Here is a 21,850-nt window from a genome sequence, read left to right on the forward strand (position 1 = left end):
TGCAGGTGTGATTGGCCCACAAATATCACCATGGACAAGCTACAGTGGACGCTCAGCTCGGTATGCCACCTCCTTGGGGAATGGCGAGCGTCGCTGCTTGCCGATGAGGCACCCATCACAAAGTTGATCCACATGTTTGAGGTGCGGCATGCCGACCACCATGTTCTTCTGTGGCAAGCTACAGAGAACATGAAAATTAAGATGACCATACCTTGCATGCCACAGCCAAGAGCTATCTTTCATGGAAGCAAACAAACAAATCGGAGTAGTAAGATTCAGGTGCAGCTTGTAGAGCCTATTCCTTGACCTTGCAACCTTTGCCAACGATATTCTTTTCCTGTCAAAAATATGCAGAAAACCATCTTCAATGATAATTTTACAGCCATTCTCTTCTAGCTGTCCAAGACTTATAATAGTACTCTTCAGTCTTGGAATGAAATACACATTGGTAAGCAGCTGTGCTCTTCGTTACGGCACTGAAATAACACAGTTCCGCGGCCACAAACATCCACAACTGAACCATCTCCAAATTTGACTGACCCATTTACTGCTGCATCTAATTCAGTAAACATCTCGCGTGAGCCAGTCATGTGATTGCTTGCTCCTGTATCTAGATACCACAAGTCAGTAGCTTTATTTTCTCCATCTCCAACTATGGGCTTCACTCTCTCTTCATTCAGCATAACATGCTGCTCGTGCTTCTCCTCAATAACCTGCACGAGCTCACATACTTCAGCTAGCAGCAAGGCTGGCTCATCATTGTCTTTTTTTCTTGGCAAAAAATGCTTTGGCACCCTTCTTCGGCCTGCGACAATCCCATGAAAAATGCCCATAATCCTGGCAGTTATAACATCGAACTTTCTTGATGTCAAACTCATCATTGCGGGTGCGCTCGCTATCACCGTGCCAACGACCACGGCCACACCCGCGCCCGCGTCCGCACCCACGACCCTTGCCGTGGTCACGAGTGCCTCCTTTCTTAGCACCACTGCTGGACCCCTTGCCTCCATTCTTCTCTTCCTTGGCTCTCCACTGAGCACGAGTGAGAAGAACGTGCTCATCATCTACATCATCTGGGACACGCAAGCGCTCCTCATGTGCTTTGAGACGACCGATTAGCTCCTCCACAGACATAGCGTTCATATCAGCAAATTGCTTGATCGAGGAGGCAATCTGCAAGAATTTCTTAGGAAGTGCACGGTGTATTCGCTTTACAACATAGGAATCCTCCATCGCCTCCCCCAACTCCCTTATGTGACTTACAAGACTGCCGACCTTGATTGCATACTCTTCAACACTCTCACTACTTTTCATCTTGAGCGCATCAAGCTCCTCTTTGAGGGTTTGCACCTTAGCTGCCTGCACGTTTGATGCAGCGTCAGGGAGTGGATTTTGAAGAAATATTCGCTCCTGTCGTAAGAATGGAAACTGTGCGCCTACTCATTGCACTTGCAGCTCAGGAGGGTTGGCAGGTTCATCATATGGATGTTAAGTCAACATTCCTTAATGGTGAACTCAGTGAAGAGGTGTATGTGTCGCAGCCACCAGGGTTTACCATAGAAAGAAAAGAGCAGCACATATTGAAGTTAAAGAAAGCTCTGTATGGTCTGCGGCAGGCACCACGAGAATGGTATGCAAAACTTGATAAAAGTCTTGTGTCGCCCGGATTTGAGAGAAGTCCAATGGAACATGCTGTATATAAAAGGAAGAAAGGAACTACAACCTTGTTAGTTGGTGTTTATGTTGATGATCTGGTAATCACCGGCATAGACCCATGAGAAATAAAGAAGTTCAAGCTGGAGATGCAGAGCTTGTTCAAAATGAGTGGGCGCACAGTTTCCATTCTTGCGACAGGAGCGAATACTTCTTCAAAATCCGTTCATACCAGCAAATTGCTCGATCGAGGAGGCAATCTGCAAGAATTTCTTAGGAAGTGCATAGAGTATTCGCTTTACAACATAGGAATCCTCCATTGCCTCCCCCCCAACTCTCTTATGTGACTGACAAGGCTGCCGACCTTAATTGCATACTCTTCAACACTCTCACTACTTTTCATCTTGAGCGCATCAAGCTCCTCTTCGAGGGTTTGCACCCTCGCTACCTGCACCCGGTCAACACCAAAGGATATGGTCTTCAAGGCCGCCCAGACCTCCTTCGCATTCGTCTTCTCAGAGACATCTCCTGCGCCTCCATCACAACCTACATCTTGATAGACCAAGTTGAGTAATTCTTCCGCGTCAGCACGGGATACGACAGCCTGGCCGCGGCTGAATTCTCACCTGCTGCTCTACTGCCTCCTGCCATAGCTCTAGACGCTAGCTGGTATTTGGGAATACAACACTAGCTCTGATAGCAAATGACATATTAGAACATGGCCTGCAACTTGAACACACACGTACACAATATCACTTGGAGAAGCTGAATAATACACATGTGTTGTTGCAACGCAGCAATCTCAGCTCTGCCTAGTTGCTTATATATTATATGCTTAACATCAAAGCAAACTTCAGCTACAAAATATGTAAGAACTCCATGCATAGTGGAAGAGGTGAATAGCACAGCTGATCCACCTTCCTACAGCACTACGGCAATGCTATAATACCACTTGCATTTATTTATGTGCTGTGACATGATTAGGCACTTAAGCTCTAGAAGATAAACAAGATTAATACTAATAATGCCCTTCTTTCCTTCCTCCATTGTTGCGGCCATTTTTCTTCCAATTGCTCAACAAAACTCCCATTTTTGAAGGATAAACGTTAACATCTTATTTTGAGGTTGGTAACTAGCATTCCTTAAAATTCTTAGCTTCTTTCTTTGGCTAGTTTTTGAAATTTGGCATGAATTTGATGGAGAGGCTCTCTTGCTTCATTTTAGAGCTCATTTGTGGTGGAATTTCAATGGAGTGAGCTGAAATTTGAAGGTTGCTCATCACCGCCTTGCTTGAAGGTTAGTATCTTGCTCATCACTTCATGTATGCTTAGTTAGATTGTTGCAAAATTTAGAAAATGTGATGGAGAGGCTCTTTCTTGACTCTAGGCTAATTTTGAGCAATTTTTTGATGGATGCTCCAAAAGTTTGAAGTTATCACAAAACCTCACATGATTTAAGTTTAGTGAATGTAGCCTCTTTTGAATTTGGTACCTTCTATGCTTTGCCTAGTTAGATTTTTGCAAAATTATGAAAAATATGATGGAGAGGGCATTTCTTTGTCTCTAGGGCATTTTTGAGAAATTTCTTCATGGATGCCACAAAAGTGGGAAGTTAGCACAGAAAGTCACGTGATTCAAGGTGTGTTTAAAAATTCTTTTGTAATTGGTAGTTTGTATGCTTTTCCTAGTTAGATTGTTCCAAAATTGAAAAGAATGTGATGGAGAGGCTCTTTCGTACCTCTAGGCTATTTTGAGGAATTTCTTCATGGATGCCACATAACTGTGAAGTTAGCACAAAAACTCAAGTGATTTTCAGGTGTTTATGAAGCTTATTTTGTAATTGGTAGCTTGTATGGTTTACCTAGTACTCACTGTTGCGAAACTGAGAAAATGTCGTTGTTCATAGATGGATCGAGGATGGATGTACTGTTCAAAGGCGAGAGAGGTTTCATTCATCAACGGTGTTGATTCTTTTGTGAAGGCCGCCAAGGCGTACATCACAAACAATCCTCAGAATGATGGGTACGTATGTTGCCCAGGCATTGATTGCAAAAATTAGAAGGAGTGGAGCAATGTCGAGCAGATCTGCTGTCATTTGTTGCGTAGGGGTTTTACGGGTAACTATTGGGTACGGAATAAGCACGGTGAGGGTGGCGTTAATGAATCTAAGGCAACGACCGTGTCTGAACCTGCCCGGGCTGCAGCCGTGCATGGAAACACTGGTGAAACTTCTTATGAACTGCCAGTGCTAGAAACTTCTAATGAGCTGCCCGTGCCAGAAAGCAAGCGCGAGACATTAGCATTAGGTGAAGGGTTAGATTCCATAGACCGGATGCTATGTGATGCGGAGCATGAATGCCTTGATGCAAGAAATCTGAAGAAGCTCGAGCAGATGAGGAAGGATGCCAGGACACCACTATACCCGGGCCTGTAGCATTTCAAAACTGGAAGCTGACCTGATGCTATTGGAGATGAAGTCAACCAAAGGTTTGTCTAATAAAGGCTTTGATGATTTTTTAAATCTCCTGCAAAAGATGCTCCCAAGCCCGAATGAGTTGCCTGAGAACATATATTAGGAAAAGCAGATGATCTGCCCAATGGGCCTTGAAGTAGAAAAGATCCATGCGTGCCCCAATGATTGCATCCTTTACCGTGGGGATACGTACAAAGATTTTGATTCTTGTCTAGTGTGCGAAGCTTCAGGTACAAGTGTGACTTGGCTAAAACTATGGCATGCGACTGGAACAAAAGACCCCCCGCGAAGGTCGTCCGGTATTTCCCCATAATTCCTCGGATAAAGTGGTTGTTTGCGAACTCGAAGACAACAGAGCTTATGCGGTGGCATGCCGAAGAATGTCTGTAAGATGGAAAACTCAGGCACCCAGCTGATGGATCCCAATGGAGGGATATCGATTGGAAATTCAATATAGCATTTAAGAAGGAGATAAGGAATATAAGGTTTGGTTTGAATATGGATGGGATGAATCCTTTTAACATGGTCAGCAACAATCACAGCACATGGCCTGTTACTCTTTGCATATACAACCTTCCGCCTTGGCTTTGTATGAAGCGGACGTACATTATGATGCCGTTAATGATCCAAGGCCCACGACAACCTAGCAATGATATCGATGTCTATTTGGAGCCACTGATAGATGATCTGATGACATTGTGGAAAGATGGTGTCAAGGTGTGGGATGAGTACAAGCGGGAACACTTCAAGCTAAGAGCATTGCTATTCGTAACAATCACGGACCTACCCGGCTTGGGTAGCTTAGCTGGCCTGCTATGAAGGGACATAATGGATGTGTGGTTTGTTTGGATGGCACCGAAGCTAGATGGTTAACCAACAGCAAGAAGATGGTATACATGGGTCATCATAGGTTCCTTCCCTTGAATCACCCATATCGGAAGAACAACAAATCCTTTGATGGGACAAAGGAACCACGCAACGCTCCACAATATCGCGATGGGAGGCAGATATTTAAAATAGTAAGCCAACTTAGATTTATTCTTGGAAAGGGCAAAGGAAGTGTACCCGCCCCAGCTGATTCTTTGTTTAAAAAGAACTCATTGCTTTGGAGACTTCCATATTGGCAGTTCTTGATGATTCGCACGCACTTGATGGCATGCACATAACTAAAAATGTGGCAGAGACCAATCAGAACATTAATGGCACATAAAGGCAAAGGAAAAGACTCAACAGAAGCTTGATTGGACCTTCAAGAGATGAATGTCAGGCAAGAACTACATCCCATTATTCTAGATGATGGAAAAAAGAAGCTTCCAGTTGCTTCTTGGACATTGAATAATACTGAGAAAAAGAAGATATGTACTTTCTTCAATGAACTCAAAGTGCTGACAGGATACTCCTCGAACGTCAGGAGACTAATAACCATTAAGGAGTTGAAATTCAACAAGAGCAACATGAAGGCCCACGACTGCCATGTCATGATGACACAACTACTCCCAATTGCGATTAGGGGTGTCCTTCCTGTGAAGGTACGAGACCCAGTCATTAAGTTGTGCTCATTATTCAATGCCATCTCACACAAGGTCATAGATCCAGACACACTGGACAAGCTTCAGGCTGACTTGATCCATACTATTAATAGGCTCAAGATGCATTTCCCACCCACATTCTTTGACATCTCACTGCACCTCACTACTCACCTTGTTGCTCAGATAAAAGCTCTTGGGTCAATGTTCCTGCATCAGATGTTTCCTTTTGAGAGGTTAATGAGCGTTCTTAGGAGATATGTTCGGAATAGATTTAGGCCAGAAGCGTGCATGGTAAATGGATGGTCTACAGAGGAGGCTATTGAGTTCCGCACATACTATTTGGATCTCGACAGAATTGGGGTTCCAGTATCTTGTCATGAGGGGAGGCTGAGTGGAAGAGGAACAATCGGTCAGAAGTCGGTATGTGTTGTAGACCTAGATGCTTTCAAGCTAGCACACTACACTGTTCTACAACAAGTGGCCATAGTTTCTCCATATATCGATATGCACAAGCATGAACTACAACAGCGGAATAGGAACAAGACAAAAGCTTGGATCCTGAAACAGCACAAAGATTCATTTGGCAGCTGGTTATGATTGAAGTTAACAGGTGTTGATACCGGTCCTCGTGAGCTGGATCTATTGGCCATGGTACCATCTAGTACCGTGCTCATGTTCCAAGGATGCGACATAAATGCATACACATTTTAAGATGAAAAGAGTGCTAACCAAAACAACGGTGTCCGTATTGATGCTTTTGACAACAATCATCAACAAGAGTCATACTATGGAAGGATAGAAGAGATTTGGGAGCTAGATTATGGACCACAAATAAAGATCCCTCTGTTTCATTATCAATGGGTTCGACTCAAGGGGGTCTTCGAAGACAATTACGGCATGACTATGGTGGATCTCAAGGATGTAGCCTATAGAGATGAACCTTTCATTTGGGCCAAAGATGTAGTGCAAGTATTCTATGAAAAAGATCTAGCTAACGAGGGCAGACATGTTGTGGTACCGGGGAAAAGAAAGATTGTCGGCATTGAAAATACAACCAAGGATGAAGTAAATGGCTTTGCAGACATGCCTCCACTCGGCCCAAATGTCAACCTTCCTCTATTTGAAGAGGGTGATGAACCTGCTTATGTGAGGCTCGACCATAATGAAGCCCTCATCGTTGACAATGAGTGACAAGACGTGATAATTCAGAAACTCTTAACATTTTCTATGTACTTGTTTCATTATATGTACTATGTTGAACTCTGGTTGTATCTTTTTTTAATATTGCATGCATTGTCTAGAAGATATGTTTAACCTTTTTTATTGCACTCTATATCATGTACTATTTAATTGTAATAAAAAATTGGAAAAAAGCCATCACTGCCGGTTCTTGTGATAAACCGGCAGTGATAGTGACCTTCAATGCCGGTTTATATTTAAAAGCGGCGGTGAAGGGCACTTTCACCGCTGGTTTATATCTATAACCGACGGTGACGGTTGCTATCACCGCCAGTGCTAAAAGAAACTCGGCGGTGATATGCATGCCACCCAAGAAAAGGTGGCAATGTGGAATGAAATGATAGAATGTATGCGTGAGCAAGTTCGTGAAGAATGCAATGCATCTAATGCTCAATTCCACGAAGAGCTTGAGAAAAGAATGAGCCAACGTCAAATAGAAGATGGTACCCAAGATCATGCAAGACCATTGCTAAATCGTAGTAGCTATGGGAGCACGGCTATGCCTGAAGAAGATGCATTGGTTAGATGGCCTTTACTTGAGATCGAAGCTCCAAGAAATTGCAAGCTATATGTCCAGGAAGGATTCATGAAGACCAAGGTGGCCGTAGGTCAGGCTCATCCTACTAGCCCAGATGTTATGTTGCATTATCGTCCATTACCAGATGGCTACGCCAAAGTGACACTTGATGCTCTCATTAAGAAGAGTTATGGTATAGTGGAGTTGGACTTTGTCGTAGGGGGTGAGTCGAGGAAACTAAAGCATAACCTTAGATCATTTGTGGCTCGGAGGAAATGCTACATATCCTTTGACTCATCATACTCTGATGATGATGTTGATGATGATAACAACCGCGAACATGACCCGGTGCCACCACAAAGGGATGAGAGCCCACCACGTGAAAGGGATCCAAGCCCGTTGCTTCGAAGGGATCCAACCCCGCTACCTCAAAAGGAACCAACACCACCACCAAGTCCAAGGAGCCCACCATCAAAGAGGAGATTATCCTAGAGGATACCTTCCGAAAACTCAAAACAAGCAAGCTCAATTTCTCAGGGGAAGGGCACTACGAAGAAAAAAAGGGTTAATGCCAGCATAACATCGCTCTTCATGGTAGTAGATGAGGTGCCAGTTAGTCTAAAAGTTGTTGCACATTTCCAGAAGCATTTCATAAAGCCAGAAATAGAAAAACTGCCCTCAGACTTTTCAGAAACCATTAGCAAAGGCCATTTGATTAAATATTTAAGGTTGTGCATAATGAAAATTTGGAGTGGATAGAGCAGAGGAAGGCCCTTTGTGAGGCGAACAACATCACTAAGGAACAACTTCTGACAATTCAGTTAAGTCAAGATCCTCAAGTGGCGGGGCCTGGGCCTATTGCATGGAAGTTTGAGCTAGGAAAGGATCTAGTCAAGCCGAGCATATCCCCGAGTTACCCACGAGAATGAGACACTTACATGAGTGGTAGAAACAACAGAGCACCAGCATATTTGGTGCGAGTTACACAAAGCATGATATCCACAAGAAGGGTGACAGTGAATTATGGATTCCTTTCAAAGAACTATTGCAGTTCTACCAACAGCGAGCCCTTGACGTCTCAATCATCGCCTTGTGGATGTTGTAAGTATCATCGCTAACATGTAATATGAGTTCTTTTCTAAGTAGCTTGTACATATAACTTCATTCTTTTGTAGGATGGAGTCTTATATGTGCCGCGAAAACGGGATTAAGGATGTAGGCTTCTTGGACCCTACCGCTGTCCATGAGAGGACATTAGAAGCTACAGACATGAAGAGTTACTGCTTGATGCTTTTTTGGCCTTGAATGACAATAAGCACATACTTCTCTCCTACAACTGCTTGTAAGTGGATATGATCCTTACTTATCGTAAGACACTTGTTGTCAAGCACTTAATTCATTCGTTGCACGATATATATGCAGTAACCATCATGTCCTCATTGATATATGCATTTTGGAGAGTACGCTCAGCATATATGACTCAAAAAGAAAGCCTCGCTCAAATGTCCAACCACTCATTGACCTTTTGAACAAGTAAATAAAGCAAATCACTCTTTTTTGATGTGTTGGATTTCGTTTGTTATATTTGCTTCCACCTAATCGTAATCACTGTTTGTAATGTCAAATAGGGTCTTTGCTAAATATCGTAAGAAAAGCAGGGTTCATAAACCTTATTGGAAAGACTTCATCGTTAATGAAAAGAAGTGGATCCTAAGGCAGCCTGACAGTAATGATCATTGTGGATTTTATGTTATGTATTGGATGCATTGTATAGTGGTGATGACTTCAGTGCGGCATCCGAGCATGTATGTTTGAAACCCTCCATAATTACCATTCATGACTTGCACTTAGTATTTGAACCTAACTGATACATCTTTGATTTGTATTGCAGAAGAAGGGGTGTCCACTTCCGCGCTAATGATAGGCCAGATAATATCACTTCAAGAACAACTAGCTGGGTTCATTCTAGATCAGGTTATCAATCCAAGGGGAGTACTGCTTGATTAGGAGGATTAAGTATCAAGTTGTTTGTGAACTTATTGGATATATGGACTTGTGGTTTATGAACTGACGTATGGACGTTACAATATGTTTTATGTGGACTTGTAACAATATGGTTCATTGTGGACTCGTGTATGGATTACTGCATTCTCTGGATTTTTATGATATTATATATATATATATATATATTGCTGTCAAATGGGTGATTTTAATTAAATGTATAAATTTTTTCTTCGGAAAAGCTCATCACAGCTGGTTTGAACCTGTGGTGAAATGGACGCATCACCGCCGGCCTGTGGCATGAACCGGCTGTGATGATGGGCTCATCACCGCCCACCTGAGAAACAAACCGACGGTGATGATTCCAGAACCGGCGGTGATGGGGTACGCCATCACCGTCGAATTGGATATGACGGATCCCAAACCGGCGGTGATGCATGGTTTGGGACCGGCGGTGATGAGACTTTCTGTAATAGTGAACACCACACACACCAACACTACACACACCTCATAGTTTCTAGGTGCAGTGGAAGAAGATGAGGAGGGTTCTCACCTCGGAGATCCTGTCCGCGTCAATGGAGCGGCGGTTCCATGGCCGGCAAGCGGAGGAGGCCGACCACCTCGTCAGGTTTGATTACAACCAGTGCAACGCAATGGCTAACCGCCGTAGTGTCGATGTACGTCATGTAGCTCGCCATTTCTGTGGCAACATGATACGTAGGCTCGTGTTCAGCAAGAGATACTTCGCCGAGCCACCGCTGGCGCCGTCGGCTGGAGCCGGCCCTGGTCCTGACGAGGTGGAGCATGTCAATGCACTGTTCACGCTACTGAACTACGTCTACAGTTTCTGCATCTCGGATTACTTCCCTGTGTCGATAGGCCTAGATCTTGACGGTCATGAGAAGGTTGTGCACGGCGTGATGGCGACACTGAACAGATTGCATGATCATAGAAGAGAGGCTCCATGAGTGGTCTGCTCTTCGTAGACGTAGTGAGAAGAGTGAAATCAGAGACTGACTTGACGTGCTGGTTTCTCTTGAGGATTCGGAAGGGCGACCTCTTCTATCGCTTGAAGAGATAAAAGCACAAGCAGCGGTGAGTTATAACTTTATCTACGCTGCTCTGCCTCAATTCATTTCATTTCCTCGATATAAAATTATTCGATAACTACTTAAGTATGTTGTGAAGTTAACATTGATAATGTGGGATCGATAATAAGAATATTTGTTTCTTCCTCTCTTTCTATATCTCTCTTCTTCCACTGTTTCAGATATTTTACATGTCACTAATTGATCTATACAATGGCATTTATTAGGAGATAATGTATGCAATAGCTGACAACCCATCGCGGTCGAGTGGGCACTTGCTGAGATGATGAACAAGCCAGAAATCATGGAAAAGGCAATGGACGAATTGAACACGGTCGTCGGCAAAGAGAGGCTAGTCCAAGAATCTAACATTCCTCATCTCAACTATCTCAAAGCTTGCATACGGGAGGCATTCCGCATGCACCCTTACCACCCTTTCAACCCACCCCATGTTGCCATGGAAGACACCACCATCGTCGGTTACTTGATTCCAAAGGATAGCCATGTCCTCATAAGTCGAGTTGGGCTTGGGCGAAACCCCAATATTTGGCTTGATCCTCATGAGTTTCAACCAGAGCGGCATCTGATGAACAGTTCAAATGTAGTTCTCACTGAGCCAGGCCTTAGATTCATGTCGTTCAGCACGGGTAGGAGGGGCTGCCCAGGGGTTTCACTTGGCAGTTCTGTAAAAGTGATGCTACTCGCAAGACTTCTGCAAGGTTTCAGCTGGACAAAGCTGCCTGGCGTTCAAACAATCGAGCTCAAGGAGTCCCCTACAAGCATCGCACTAGCTGAACCATTGATCTTGCAAGCTGAACCTCGTCTGCCGGTGCACCTTTATGAGTCTATTTAGCTATCAACATTGTTATAACAGTCTCCATTTATACTAAATTTTCCTGAAGTTGTAATTATATGTATGATTGTATGGCCATGTATGTCCTCTGAAATGTGGGTGCAATATTGTAAATTCAGTTATGCAAAACCGGGTTTTTTTTCAGAATAAAATAAAGTTTACATTGGGCATTGTGTTGAGCTTCATCTGATTTGCTTATATTTCTACAATCTGCTAGAATGAGCAAGATATATATTTCATTTGCTTAAGCTCCAATACTACCAGTGAGCCTTTTTTTTTTTGCAGTCCAGTCATCAGGGATTCAGGGGTATCATAAGGTATACAATAGCAATATTTGTACCTCTGTCTTGAGATTAACTATATACTTACCTCCTTCCGCAAATAAATGACGTTCATGCATAAAGTTTTTGCCTACAAACAGTTCAATCTCTGGTGGGAAACGCCATATATTTCCGACCGGAGGGAGTATATGGATAACTTACTGGAAGCTGATTTTTTCCAGTACCAGCAGGGGTGGATCCACAGTACAGGGACACCAATGAACTCAAACAATTACCTAACACTATTTTTTATTCAATTGATAATCATGTAGCTTGGTAACACCAATAATTTTATTTTCTAGATCCGCCTTCCTCCAAGGACTCCCTTAGTACCTCCAAGGACTGTTAAAAGAGCTCGATATCAACTTCCTCGATCCTGCACTGTTCAATTCTTCTTCTGACTTTTCTACTTAATAACCATCGTATTCAGTGGCCCCCTTATTGTAATCTCACAATATCATTCACTTACCTCAGCATATTGAATCATTGATCAATTCTCTTGCTTCACTACACTACAAGACTTTGGGTATTAACGACGGGAATTGTGGTCGTTAAAAGTCTAATTGTGGTAATATGGTCGTTCATGATCATTAAAGGCTCCATCGTTAAAAGTATTAACAACCACGTAATAATTCCGGTCGTTAACTCTTTAACAACAGGATATGCATGTCGTCGTTAATTATGCATAAATAACGACCACTTTTATAGTAATAACGACCACTTTTCCTGTTGTTGCCAATGTTACATAGGAGACATGTTTTGAATGTTAACGACCACTTTGTAGCAGTAGTGACCACAATGTTTTGTTGAAAGCACTGCAATGTTGATTAACGACCATATATTTTTATTTGAAACAGTACCAATATCACAATCTTACTGCTAGTTACTATTCCATATTGGATAATTCTTCCATCTCATAACACATCAATTAACTTGGAGGAAATACAATTTTTGTCTGATTGTGGTCAACAGACCTGAAATAACATAACCATTTACATAGCAACAAACTAAATGGACCAAAAAACAAATCTACTGCTACATCGAAAAAAAGGTGAAGATTCTAATACTTCAGGTAGCCTTATTATTTGCATTTGATTGGACAAATATTGTTTTGCGAGAGCTTTATAAATGAGTAGCTTTCTCCACAGACCAGTGTGTGCGCAACCGTGCACCTACAATAGAAAAAATGAGAAGATATAATAAGTGACCAGCATAAAGTGAGAACATGTGGAGGTAGAACATTATTTACCATTGTAGTTTCGAAACTATAAACTAGTCTAAATGAGGAGACTATGTGAACATGCTGCAACAGTATTATTAAGCTGAAAACATGAAACTTACTTAGGTTGTTGGTCCCCAGATGGTCAGGTGCCTACCTGAACAATTCACAGTTGTTCTGGTTAACATATGACCCTGCCTGATTACAAACAGTGTGTCCATCAGATTCACAAATTGTCTATTATATATTCAGAAATTAGAACTACCACACTTAAACCAATTTAGATGAAGTAAAATCAAATTACTGTAAATTCTCCATCCGTCAACCAACATATGCATTTAGCTATTACTGATCTAGTGAATAGATTGGATCTTGTTACTATAGCAGATGTAACATGATTAAAAAAATATAAGCAAAAGAGCTGTTCATCAGTATAAAATCAACAGTAAGAGTATCCGATCAGTAAATTAGAGATCAAAATGTATATTAATCAGTAGGAGCCTTGCCCCATCTGTTCTCCCTCCACAAAAAATAGAGATCTAAATACATGTAGTCAGTAAAATTAAAAAAATAAGTTATCACCTAATAAGAAATTTGTGCAAGGATTTACTGATACAAAAATCCCATTGATAGAATTCGTTGCTGCATTGCCACGTACTACTGCATCCAACATTATTCCAAGCACACAAATTCAGTTACGGAACATAAAAGATTTCAATTATATGTAAGAGTCTGCAATACAATTAGTAACTTACTGATGAAAAAGTTTGTGTAAGTTACACACTAAACCGGATCATACAATCCAATCGAGATTGGGGTGCTTCTGATTAGTCAATTTCGAGTGCTACTAGATGAATTAAGAAAAGTACAGTAGCATGGAACACCTGTAATTTCAATTGTGTAGATGCAGAACATGCAGTTTTGATTACAGCATATGACGAGGAGAGGAATACCAACTAGAAACCACCTTAGCAGAGATTACCTTGTCTGGGCACCGCCTGACCCTAAACCATGCCGCTGCCGGCCGTGGCCGCAAGGTCGCAGCTGCCTCCTGCTTTAAGATGCTATGACTATATGAATCGGGTGTTTCTTATGTTGCAAGTTAACATGTGATTTGGGGTTTTGTATTTGGTGATTTTTTTATATGTTCCAGTGATTAGGAATGTTGCAATACACATTTTAGGATGTTGGTATGTGTGATTTGGATGGGCCGTTGGAGTATCTTCTTTCAATATTGCATTAGGTGATTAAGGATATTGTAACGTGTTCGTCGAAAAAAAAGGATGTTGTAACGTGTTTTGATTACAAAAGCAATTTTGGATATTTCTATTGTTTGGGCTTTGACTGATATTACGATGGGCTTTGTTCTTGTAGCCCAACGTGAACATGTTGGCATGGGAACAAAAATTATACGTGACATGTTAGCCTTGCCACACACTAGGAAAGAAACAATGTCACCTTTTCATGAAAACAGAAAGTAATGTGACTTGAATTTTCTAAATAAATTCTAATGTGACATGCACGTGGCTGTTGCCATGCAATTAACCTTTTAATATTTAAGAAAAATATAAAGTGATTTAGTGCTATGTGTATCACATTTTTTATTGGAATGATGTACACATGACAATTGCTGAATTGCAACTTGGTGGACCAAAACATGCATGGTTCATAATTTAAACTGGCCACTTCAACTTGATATGCACCGTAATGTGCGTGGGCTCATCCAATACTTGTGAAAGTAACAAAGGATGAAAAGTGAATCTAATCCTAGTAACAAGCATGACAAGTTGTATGCCTAACATAGAGTGAGGAGAACAGCGGCTACATCTTTTCTCGTTTCAATCTCCGTGAATCCCGTACCTGAGATTTGGGATTGAACCATTGATTTATTGTTCATTTTTCTTCTCTTATTTTTCAGAAAATTTTTCCTATGTCCATGACTTTTTTGTATGAAGCTAAATGGTGGTTGAATCATGGATCTAGCTCACCAAACCTCAGAAAAATGGTTGCAAGAATTTTGAGGTTGACATGCATAATGATCATTATGATAAAAAAAAGTTTGAATTTAATATTGATGCGGTCAATTTGCTTTAGATTATGTTTTATATTTTTATTTGAGCACAGTAAGATAACAAATTCGTATTTCATCATTATTTCAAGTTAACATCTTTCGTATCTTTCATACAGGCGCGCATCACGCGCTAACCTGACTAGTTATTAAACATCTGCTGAAATTAGTCCAATTACTCATGTTTTGAGCCTTATATTGCATAATTTTTTGGAAGACAATAAAGGCCATAGTGGCCGCTATAGCGTCCATATCGTTTCAGCCATGCATCCACTAAATCATGTTTAAAACATTGTTTTTTGACATTCTTCATTGGCCCAAGCAACCCACCAGCAACTTAGCCCACATTATTTGACTGCAGTTTAGCCCATCCAACTACCACATTGGCCCACAACTCCATTCCATTTTAGTTCCCAACTGTGCATCAGACTATAGAAAAGTTGCATCAAAGTGTCATTATTAGCCACCATTGTTTTTCTTTTTACTAAGCTTCTCTACGATTTGTGAGGAACATCTCTGCAAGAGTGTGCCACAGTCGCCACAAAGAAAATGTAAGGCAACCTATGATCCACAGGCAGATGGACTACGTGGTACTAGTTGGGTACACACATGGAACGTGTGCATGCCCTCCATTGGCCACCTACAGGCCGACCTACATGCAGTCCCGGCGCACGTCACCATGCTCATCAGGCACGACCCACAGGACGATCATCACAGGTCCTCCATATTGCCCATGGTTGCTTGTTTCCGACGAATGCATCCATGGGACGACCAACCACTTGTGCTTGACACCACACGCATGCAAATCGTAAATTTGATAAATTCGTGGATAATAATTCGATTGGCCGGTACCCAAAATATATAGGGCGGCTGACCTTTGCCACGTTGAGTCGTCGGAATGGTTACTCCATCTTGAATTGATTCGGTCACTTGATGCTTTTGTTAGTTTTTACCGAACCGAAATAAACACTATACAACAAGAAAAAAAACATTTGCTAGCCGGTCAATGCACGTGCAGGAGAATGAATCCCAGCGGGATTTGCATATATAGGCTGCTACGCACTACCTTGTCATAATCATTTCGGTTTGTGTGGCCTATTCTCGTGCTGCTACCGCCATCAGAATGCAACTCTCTTGACTCCTGGCCAGCATCCAGTGGTTAGCATGGACTCTTATCTGCTGCTTGCTACCAGTACTGCAAAACTTGAAGCAAAACCAAGAGGTGAACTAATGGGTCCAAAGGATAACATCATTACATATTAGAAAAATCCATTTTACTACCACCACAATTCACTTTGGCTGCTTAATTATTAAACTCCAGAATAAAATTTAGGCTCCGTCTACTATCATTACAATTTTATTTCTCTATACATAGAGGTTGAGTTTTAATTTCGAATTTTGTGAGATGACTGGTATCATGATTTTCCTTGTTACAAAATTGCATCATGAATTTTAATTTCATAGTTACTTTTCATGTAGTTTTATATCTCTACGATCAATTTTGTATTAAATATTTCTAACCTATGAAAATAATCATGAACAATTCTTACACTACGGGACACAAGAAAATTGCCGAGTGCCAGGGGCACTCGGCGAAGGGCAAAATACACTCGGCAAACGGCACACGGCAAACTTTGAGTCGGCAAACACGGATTTGCCGAGTGTTTTCTGTCGCGCACTCGGCAAAGTCTTTGCCGAGTGGCCAGAAAACACTCGACATCCAATTTTTGAAAAAAATAAAAAAAAACCTATTCCGCCGCCGCCGCCACCACCGGCCAGCCACCACCGCCAGCACCACCACCGGCCGCCACCACAGCCAGCACCACCAGCCACCACGCCCGGGCCACCAGCTCTGGCTGCTCCGCCGCCGCCACCACCGCCTGAGCTTCCGCCTTGGAGTGCGCCACCGCTGCTCCTTCCACCTTGGAGTGCGCCGCCGCCCGAGCTTCCTCCCACTGGGCCCCCTCCCCGCCGCCACCCGAGCTGCCTCCTGCCGGGCCCCCTCCCCGCCGCCACCCGAGCTGCATCCCACCGGGGCCACTCCCCGCCGCCACCTGAGCTGCCACCCGCCGGGCCCCCCTCCCCGTCGGGCCCCCTCCCCGCCGCCGCCCGAGCTTCCTGGAGAGAAAGGGGAGGGAGCGGCGGATCCGGGAGGGAGGTGGCGGCGCCGGATCCGGGGGGAGGTCGCGGCCCCAGCGGATCTGGAAAGGGGAGGCGGCGGTGCCGGATCCAGAGGGGGTGGCGGCACCGGCAGATCCGGCTTGGAGGGGCGACGCGGCGGTGGCGGCCAGATCTGGCCCGGAGGAGGGGCGGCGCGGCGGTGGCCGCCGGATCCGGCTTGGAGGAGAGGCGGCGCGGCGGTGGCGGCCGGATCCGGCCTGGAGGAGGGGCGGCGTCGGGATGAGGGAGGGGAAGGGGAGTGGGGTGGAAACGAGGGAGGGGGAGGGAGGAGGGAAGGGGAGGGGCCGGCCGCCGGCGGGGAAGAAGAAGGGGAGGGAGGGGAGGGGAGGGGCCGGCGGCGGAGGGAGGTGCCGGGGGTGCGAATGGAGGGGGCTGGAGGGGAGGCCGGCCGGGTGCCAGGAGAGGCGCTGGGGGGGCTGGTGCGGGAGGAGGACGGGGGGGGGGGGGTTGTTTTTTAGTCGCGCGCGGCGGGTGGGTGATTATTTTAGGCAGGTTTTTCCCTTTGCCGAGTGTCTGTAGCACAGCACTCGGCAAAGCACCATTTTGCCGAGTGCCAACCAGGGAGCACTCGGCAAAGTTTTTTTTTTCCTTTTTCCCCATTTTCTACACCGTTTTCTTCTACATTTGTTTTGATAAACTCAACAATACCTTATCAAATTCACTCAACAATATGTATTTGATTATTCTACTCATATTATTTCATTATTTTATGCATTTATAGCTCCAATTTATATCAATTAAAATTCTATAATTGCACTTAATACATTAAAATTATCAAACGGTTCCAAAAAATTACCAAAAATTCACATGAAACAATATACGTTCTCTATTGCCTATACAAAATTTTTTGTAGTCAAATCTAAATTTGATCATCACTTTGACTCCAAATCTTGTTGAATCCTTCTCAACGGTATGATTCTTCTTCTGAGATGCTTCGATTTGTAAACATTGTATGTGATAAAATATGCAAAACTTTCTCAATTTTTTACCACAACCTCCACATATGATACCATCACATCATGACAAATTTCATAATTTTCCGACTTCGTTTGCCTTTTTTAGAATTTAAAAATTATTCGATCACATGTTTGTGGTTATGTTTCCTGAATAAGATGTTTGAAATTTCTTTTCATTTCGTGGGTAAGGCCTCAAACTGGGATAAATAACATAAATATAATTTTTCTACTCATTTTATTCTATAATTTGAATCACTTGCAGTTCAAATTTGACTTATACCAAAATTTTCCTTGAAATACAATTAATTAAATAAATATAGCAAATAAATCCAAAAATATACCGAATTTTAACATGGAGTACCACATGTTGTACGTGGGGAGTAGAAAAAATTTCAAGGTGAAAAGAGGGAAAAAAATTATTTTTTTGCCGAGTGTCAAATAAAAAACACTCGGCAAACCCCCCTCTTTGCCGAGTGTCAAAAAAAACACTCGGCAAAGAGGGGACTTTGCCGAGTGTCAAAAAAGACACTCGGCAAAGAGGGGGGTTTGCCGAGTGTTTTTTATTTGACACTCGGCAAAGCCCCGATTTGCCGAGTGTTTTTTCTTTGCCGAGTGTTTTTGGCTTGGCACTCGGCAAAAAGCTTGTTTGCCGAGTGCTTGAAAAAAAACACTCAGCAAAAAAAATACACTCGGCAATTTTAAGGTTTCCGGTAGTGTTAAAGTATTGTTCTCTAAAATTTAACTTAAAAATAAAGTTGTGTGCAAATAAAAAAAAAGATAAATTTCATAGGGGTTCTCTTATCAGACCAATCTGACGAGCTCGAACCACCATCAAAGCATGGCACTGGCACCAAGCCAGGTGTCGCCTCCCTTGATTTTCTTGTCTACCGGGCCAAAGCAACAACCACCATGAGACGATAGCTGCACCGACTACCGCCAGGCCCAGCCGGATTGCCTATCATCGTCTGCACCGTATAGAATGCTCATGAAAATGAAATCTGCGTCTTTATTAGCTCGGCCGCTTTATCGTGGTGACCTGCATGTGTTTCATGGCGGTTTCTACATGAACACAAAAAATAAATTTTTTAGATCCTGTTTGTTTGGGATTATAATCCACCTAGATTATATAAGTGGTAAAAGATCACTTTGTGATCACAATGTGACCGCAAATAATCTGAAATAAGCTAGTCTTGTGATCCCATAATGACCTTTTACCCTACTACCCTTAAACCATAATCCAACTTAGGGACTAGGAGGGAAACAAACAGGCCCTTAACGATTATAGCCCTAAAGGAAAAACTTTCGTGGCGGCTTTTATCCATAGCGTTTGGCCATGAATTTCTTCGAAAAACAGTAATTTCAAGGAGCTCGGTCGTGAAAGGAACTTCATGACAGTTGAGACGTCACTCACGGACAAACTTGGTGACTTTTTGGGATCCCCACGTAATTAATCGCCCCATTTCACGTGACAAATATTTCCTTTTTCTGGTATAGTGCGCTGAGAGCAGTGGAAGAAGATGAGGCGGGTCCTCACCTCGGAGGTCCTGTCCGCGTCAATGGAGCAGCGGTTCCATCGCCGGCGAGCGGAGGAGGCCGACCACCTTGTCAGGCTCGTTTACAACCAGTGCAGCTCACCAGCAGGTAACAACAGCGTTGTTGATGGACGTCATGTAGCCCAGCATTTCTGTGGTAACATGATACGGAGACTCATGTTCAGCAAGAGACACTTCGTCGAGCCACCGCCGTCGTCGTTCTCTGCTGGCACCGCCGCCGGGCCTGGTCCGGAGGAGGTGGCGCACGTTGACGCGCTGTTCACGCTGGTTAACTACGTCTATAGCTTCTCCATCTCACATTACATCCCTGCTTGGATTATTGGTCTCGACATTGACGGCCATAAGAAGGTTGTCAAGGGCGTGATGGAGACCATAAACAGATTGCATGATCCCATCGTCATAGAGGAGAGGATCCATGAGCGGTCTACTCGAGGTGACAAGAGAGAGCCAAGGGACTTCCTTGATGTGCTAGTCTCTCTTCAGGATTCAGAAGAGCAACCTTTTCTGTCGCTTGATGAAATAAGAGCACAGACAGCGGTAAGATACCAAACTTTGTGCTGCAATCGTATCCAAACAGTGTCTCTAAGTGCATGCAGATCCGAGTCCTCTCTCTGATTAAAAAAAATGCTTACTGATTGATGAACTTTACCGCAATGTTCAGGAGATAATGTTTGCGATTGTTGACAATCCATCAAACGCGGTTGAGTGGGCACTCGCCGAGATGATGAACAAACCGGAGGTCATGCAGAAAGCAATCGATGAATTGAACACTGTCGTTGGCAAAGGGAGACTCGTCCAAGAATCTGACCTTCCTCGTGTCAACTATCTCAAAGCGTGCATACGGGGGAGGCCTTCCGCTTGCGCCCCTACCACGCTTTCAACCCACCCCATGTTGCCATGCAGGACACCATTGTTTCTGGTTACTTCATTCCCAAGGACAGCCATGTCTTCGTAAGCCGGGTGGGGCTTGGTCGGAACTCTGCTGTTTGGGAATCTCCTCTAGAATTCCGGCCTGAGAGGCATATGAACAACAATTCAGATTCAGATGTGGTTCTCACTGAGCCAGACCTTAATTAGGTTCATCTCGTTTAGCACCGGTAGGAGGCCAGGGGATGCCCAGGGGTGTCACTCGGCAGCTCTGTTACAATGATGCTATTCGCAAGGCTTCCGCAAGGGTTCACATGGAGCATGCCTGCTAGCGTTCATACAATGTAGAACTCAAGGAGTCACTACAAGTCTTGAACTGGCTAAACCACTGCTCTTGCAAGCTCAGCCTCGTTTACCAGCCCATCTCTATGCGTGAACCTAAGGTAATGCGCCGGAGAGTCCGAAGTCGAGGGGGTTATTTTGGACTAATAACATACATTGGTAAATTTTTTTTAAGAAAGCAGAATATATCCTATGGAAGTTTTTTAGATAATGATATCCTATGGAAGTTAATAACAATGATGATTAAATTTTACTGAATTCATGTCGAGATGTTTCTCATTTTGAAAAAATTCTAATATTTATTTTTTTAGTATTGGCACTGTTGCGGACACCATTTTTGTCACATACTCCTCATTGGCCCAACCAACCTGAGAGATCCTATCTATCTTTCAGAAGATAGGGCAGCCACCTTTCCTGGTAGATTCATCTCTACCTCATCTTCTTCCCCGCGCTCCTCCCTCACCTTCCTTCTTCCCAGCAGCCTAGCAGCCTCCGATCCACCCCGCCCCCTCCACCGCCTGGCAGCTGCCCCTTCCGATCAACCCCCACCAGCCCACAGCCCCGTTCCACTGCAGCTTTGCACGTGCAACCCACCACCATGGCCCATAAGCCCATTCCACTTCAGCTCGCACACATATCCAACCGAGAGCCTATAGAAAAGTTGCATAAAAGTGACATTATTAAACCATTTGCAGTGAAAATTTTATTCTTCGTAAATGAGGTACCACATAAGTTAATATATATGATGATGGCATTGGAGTTTAAATAGTGAGACAACTCTAACACACATCCATTGAGGGTAGAGTTTCATTTCATTCAATCCGGTGTCCAATTAAACGCTTCCAACTCACACATGAATTAAATAATATGGCTATGTATGAAATAACAAAAATGAAACTTGCATTGTAGGGTTGTTTCATTTAAGGTTTTGGTACATTCCGGATGATGTGGTAGTCTCGGAAACAATGAAACGAAATTGAGAATACTGTTAG

The 21,850-nt window shown here is 43.4% G+C and overlaps 1 protein-coding gene and 2 pseudogenes across 1 annotated transcript; 2 read left to right on the forward strand and 1 right to left on the reverse strand.

The window, feature by feature from the left end:
* Window positions 1-39: 39 nt before the first annotated feature.
* On the reverse strand, window positions 40-2,304 carry LOC140221090 (uncharacterized). Its single transcript, XM_072290417.1, has 6 exons — window positions 2,280-2,304; window positions 2,006-2,181; window positions 1,264-1,359; window positions 859-1,173; window positions 541-713; window positions 40-178 (listed from the first exon to the last, which is right to left on the reverse strand). Exons 1-6 carry the CDS (start codon window positions 2,302-2,304, stop codon window positions 40-42), a joined length of 924 nt encoding a protein of 307 aa, XP_072146518.1.
* Window positions 2,305-9,790: 7,486 nt separating this feature from the next.
* Window positions 9,791-11,352, forward strand: LOC117835283 (tyrosine N-monooxygenase-like; annotated as a pseudogene).
* Window positions 11,353-17,502: 6,150 nt separating this feature from the next.
* LOC117835284 (tyrosine N-monooxygenase-like) lies at window positions 17,503-20,907 on the forward strand (annotated as a pseudogene).
* Window positions 20,908-21,850: the final 943 nt, after the last annotated feature.

This window comes from Setaria viridis, chromosome 9, assembly GCF_005286985.2.
Source record: "Setaria viridis chromosome 9, Setaria_viridis_v4.0, whole genome shotgun sequence".
Taxonomy (NCBI): domain Eukaryota; kingdom Viridiplantae; phylum Streptophyta; class Magnoliopsida; order Poales; family Poaceae; genus Setaria; species Setaria viridis.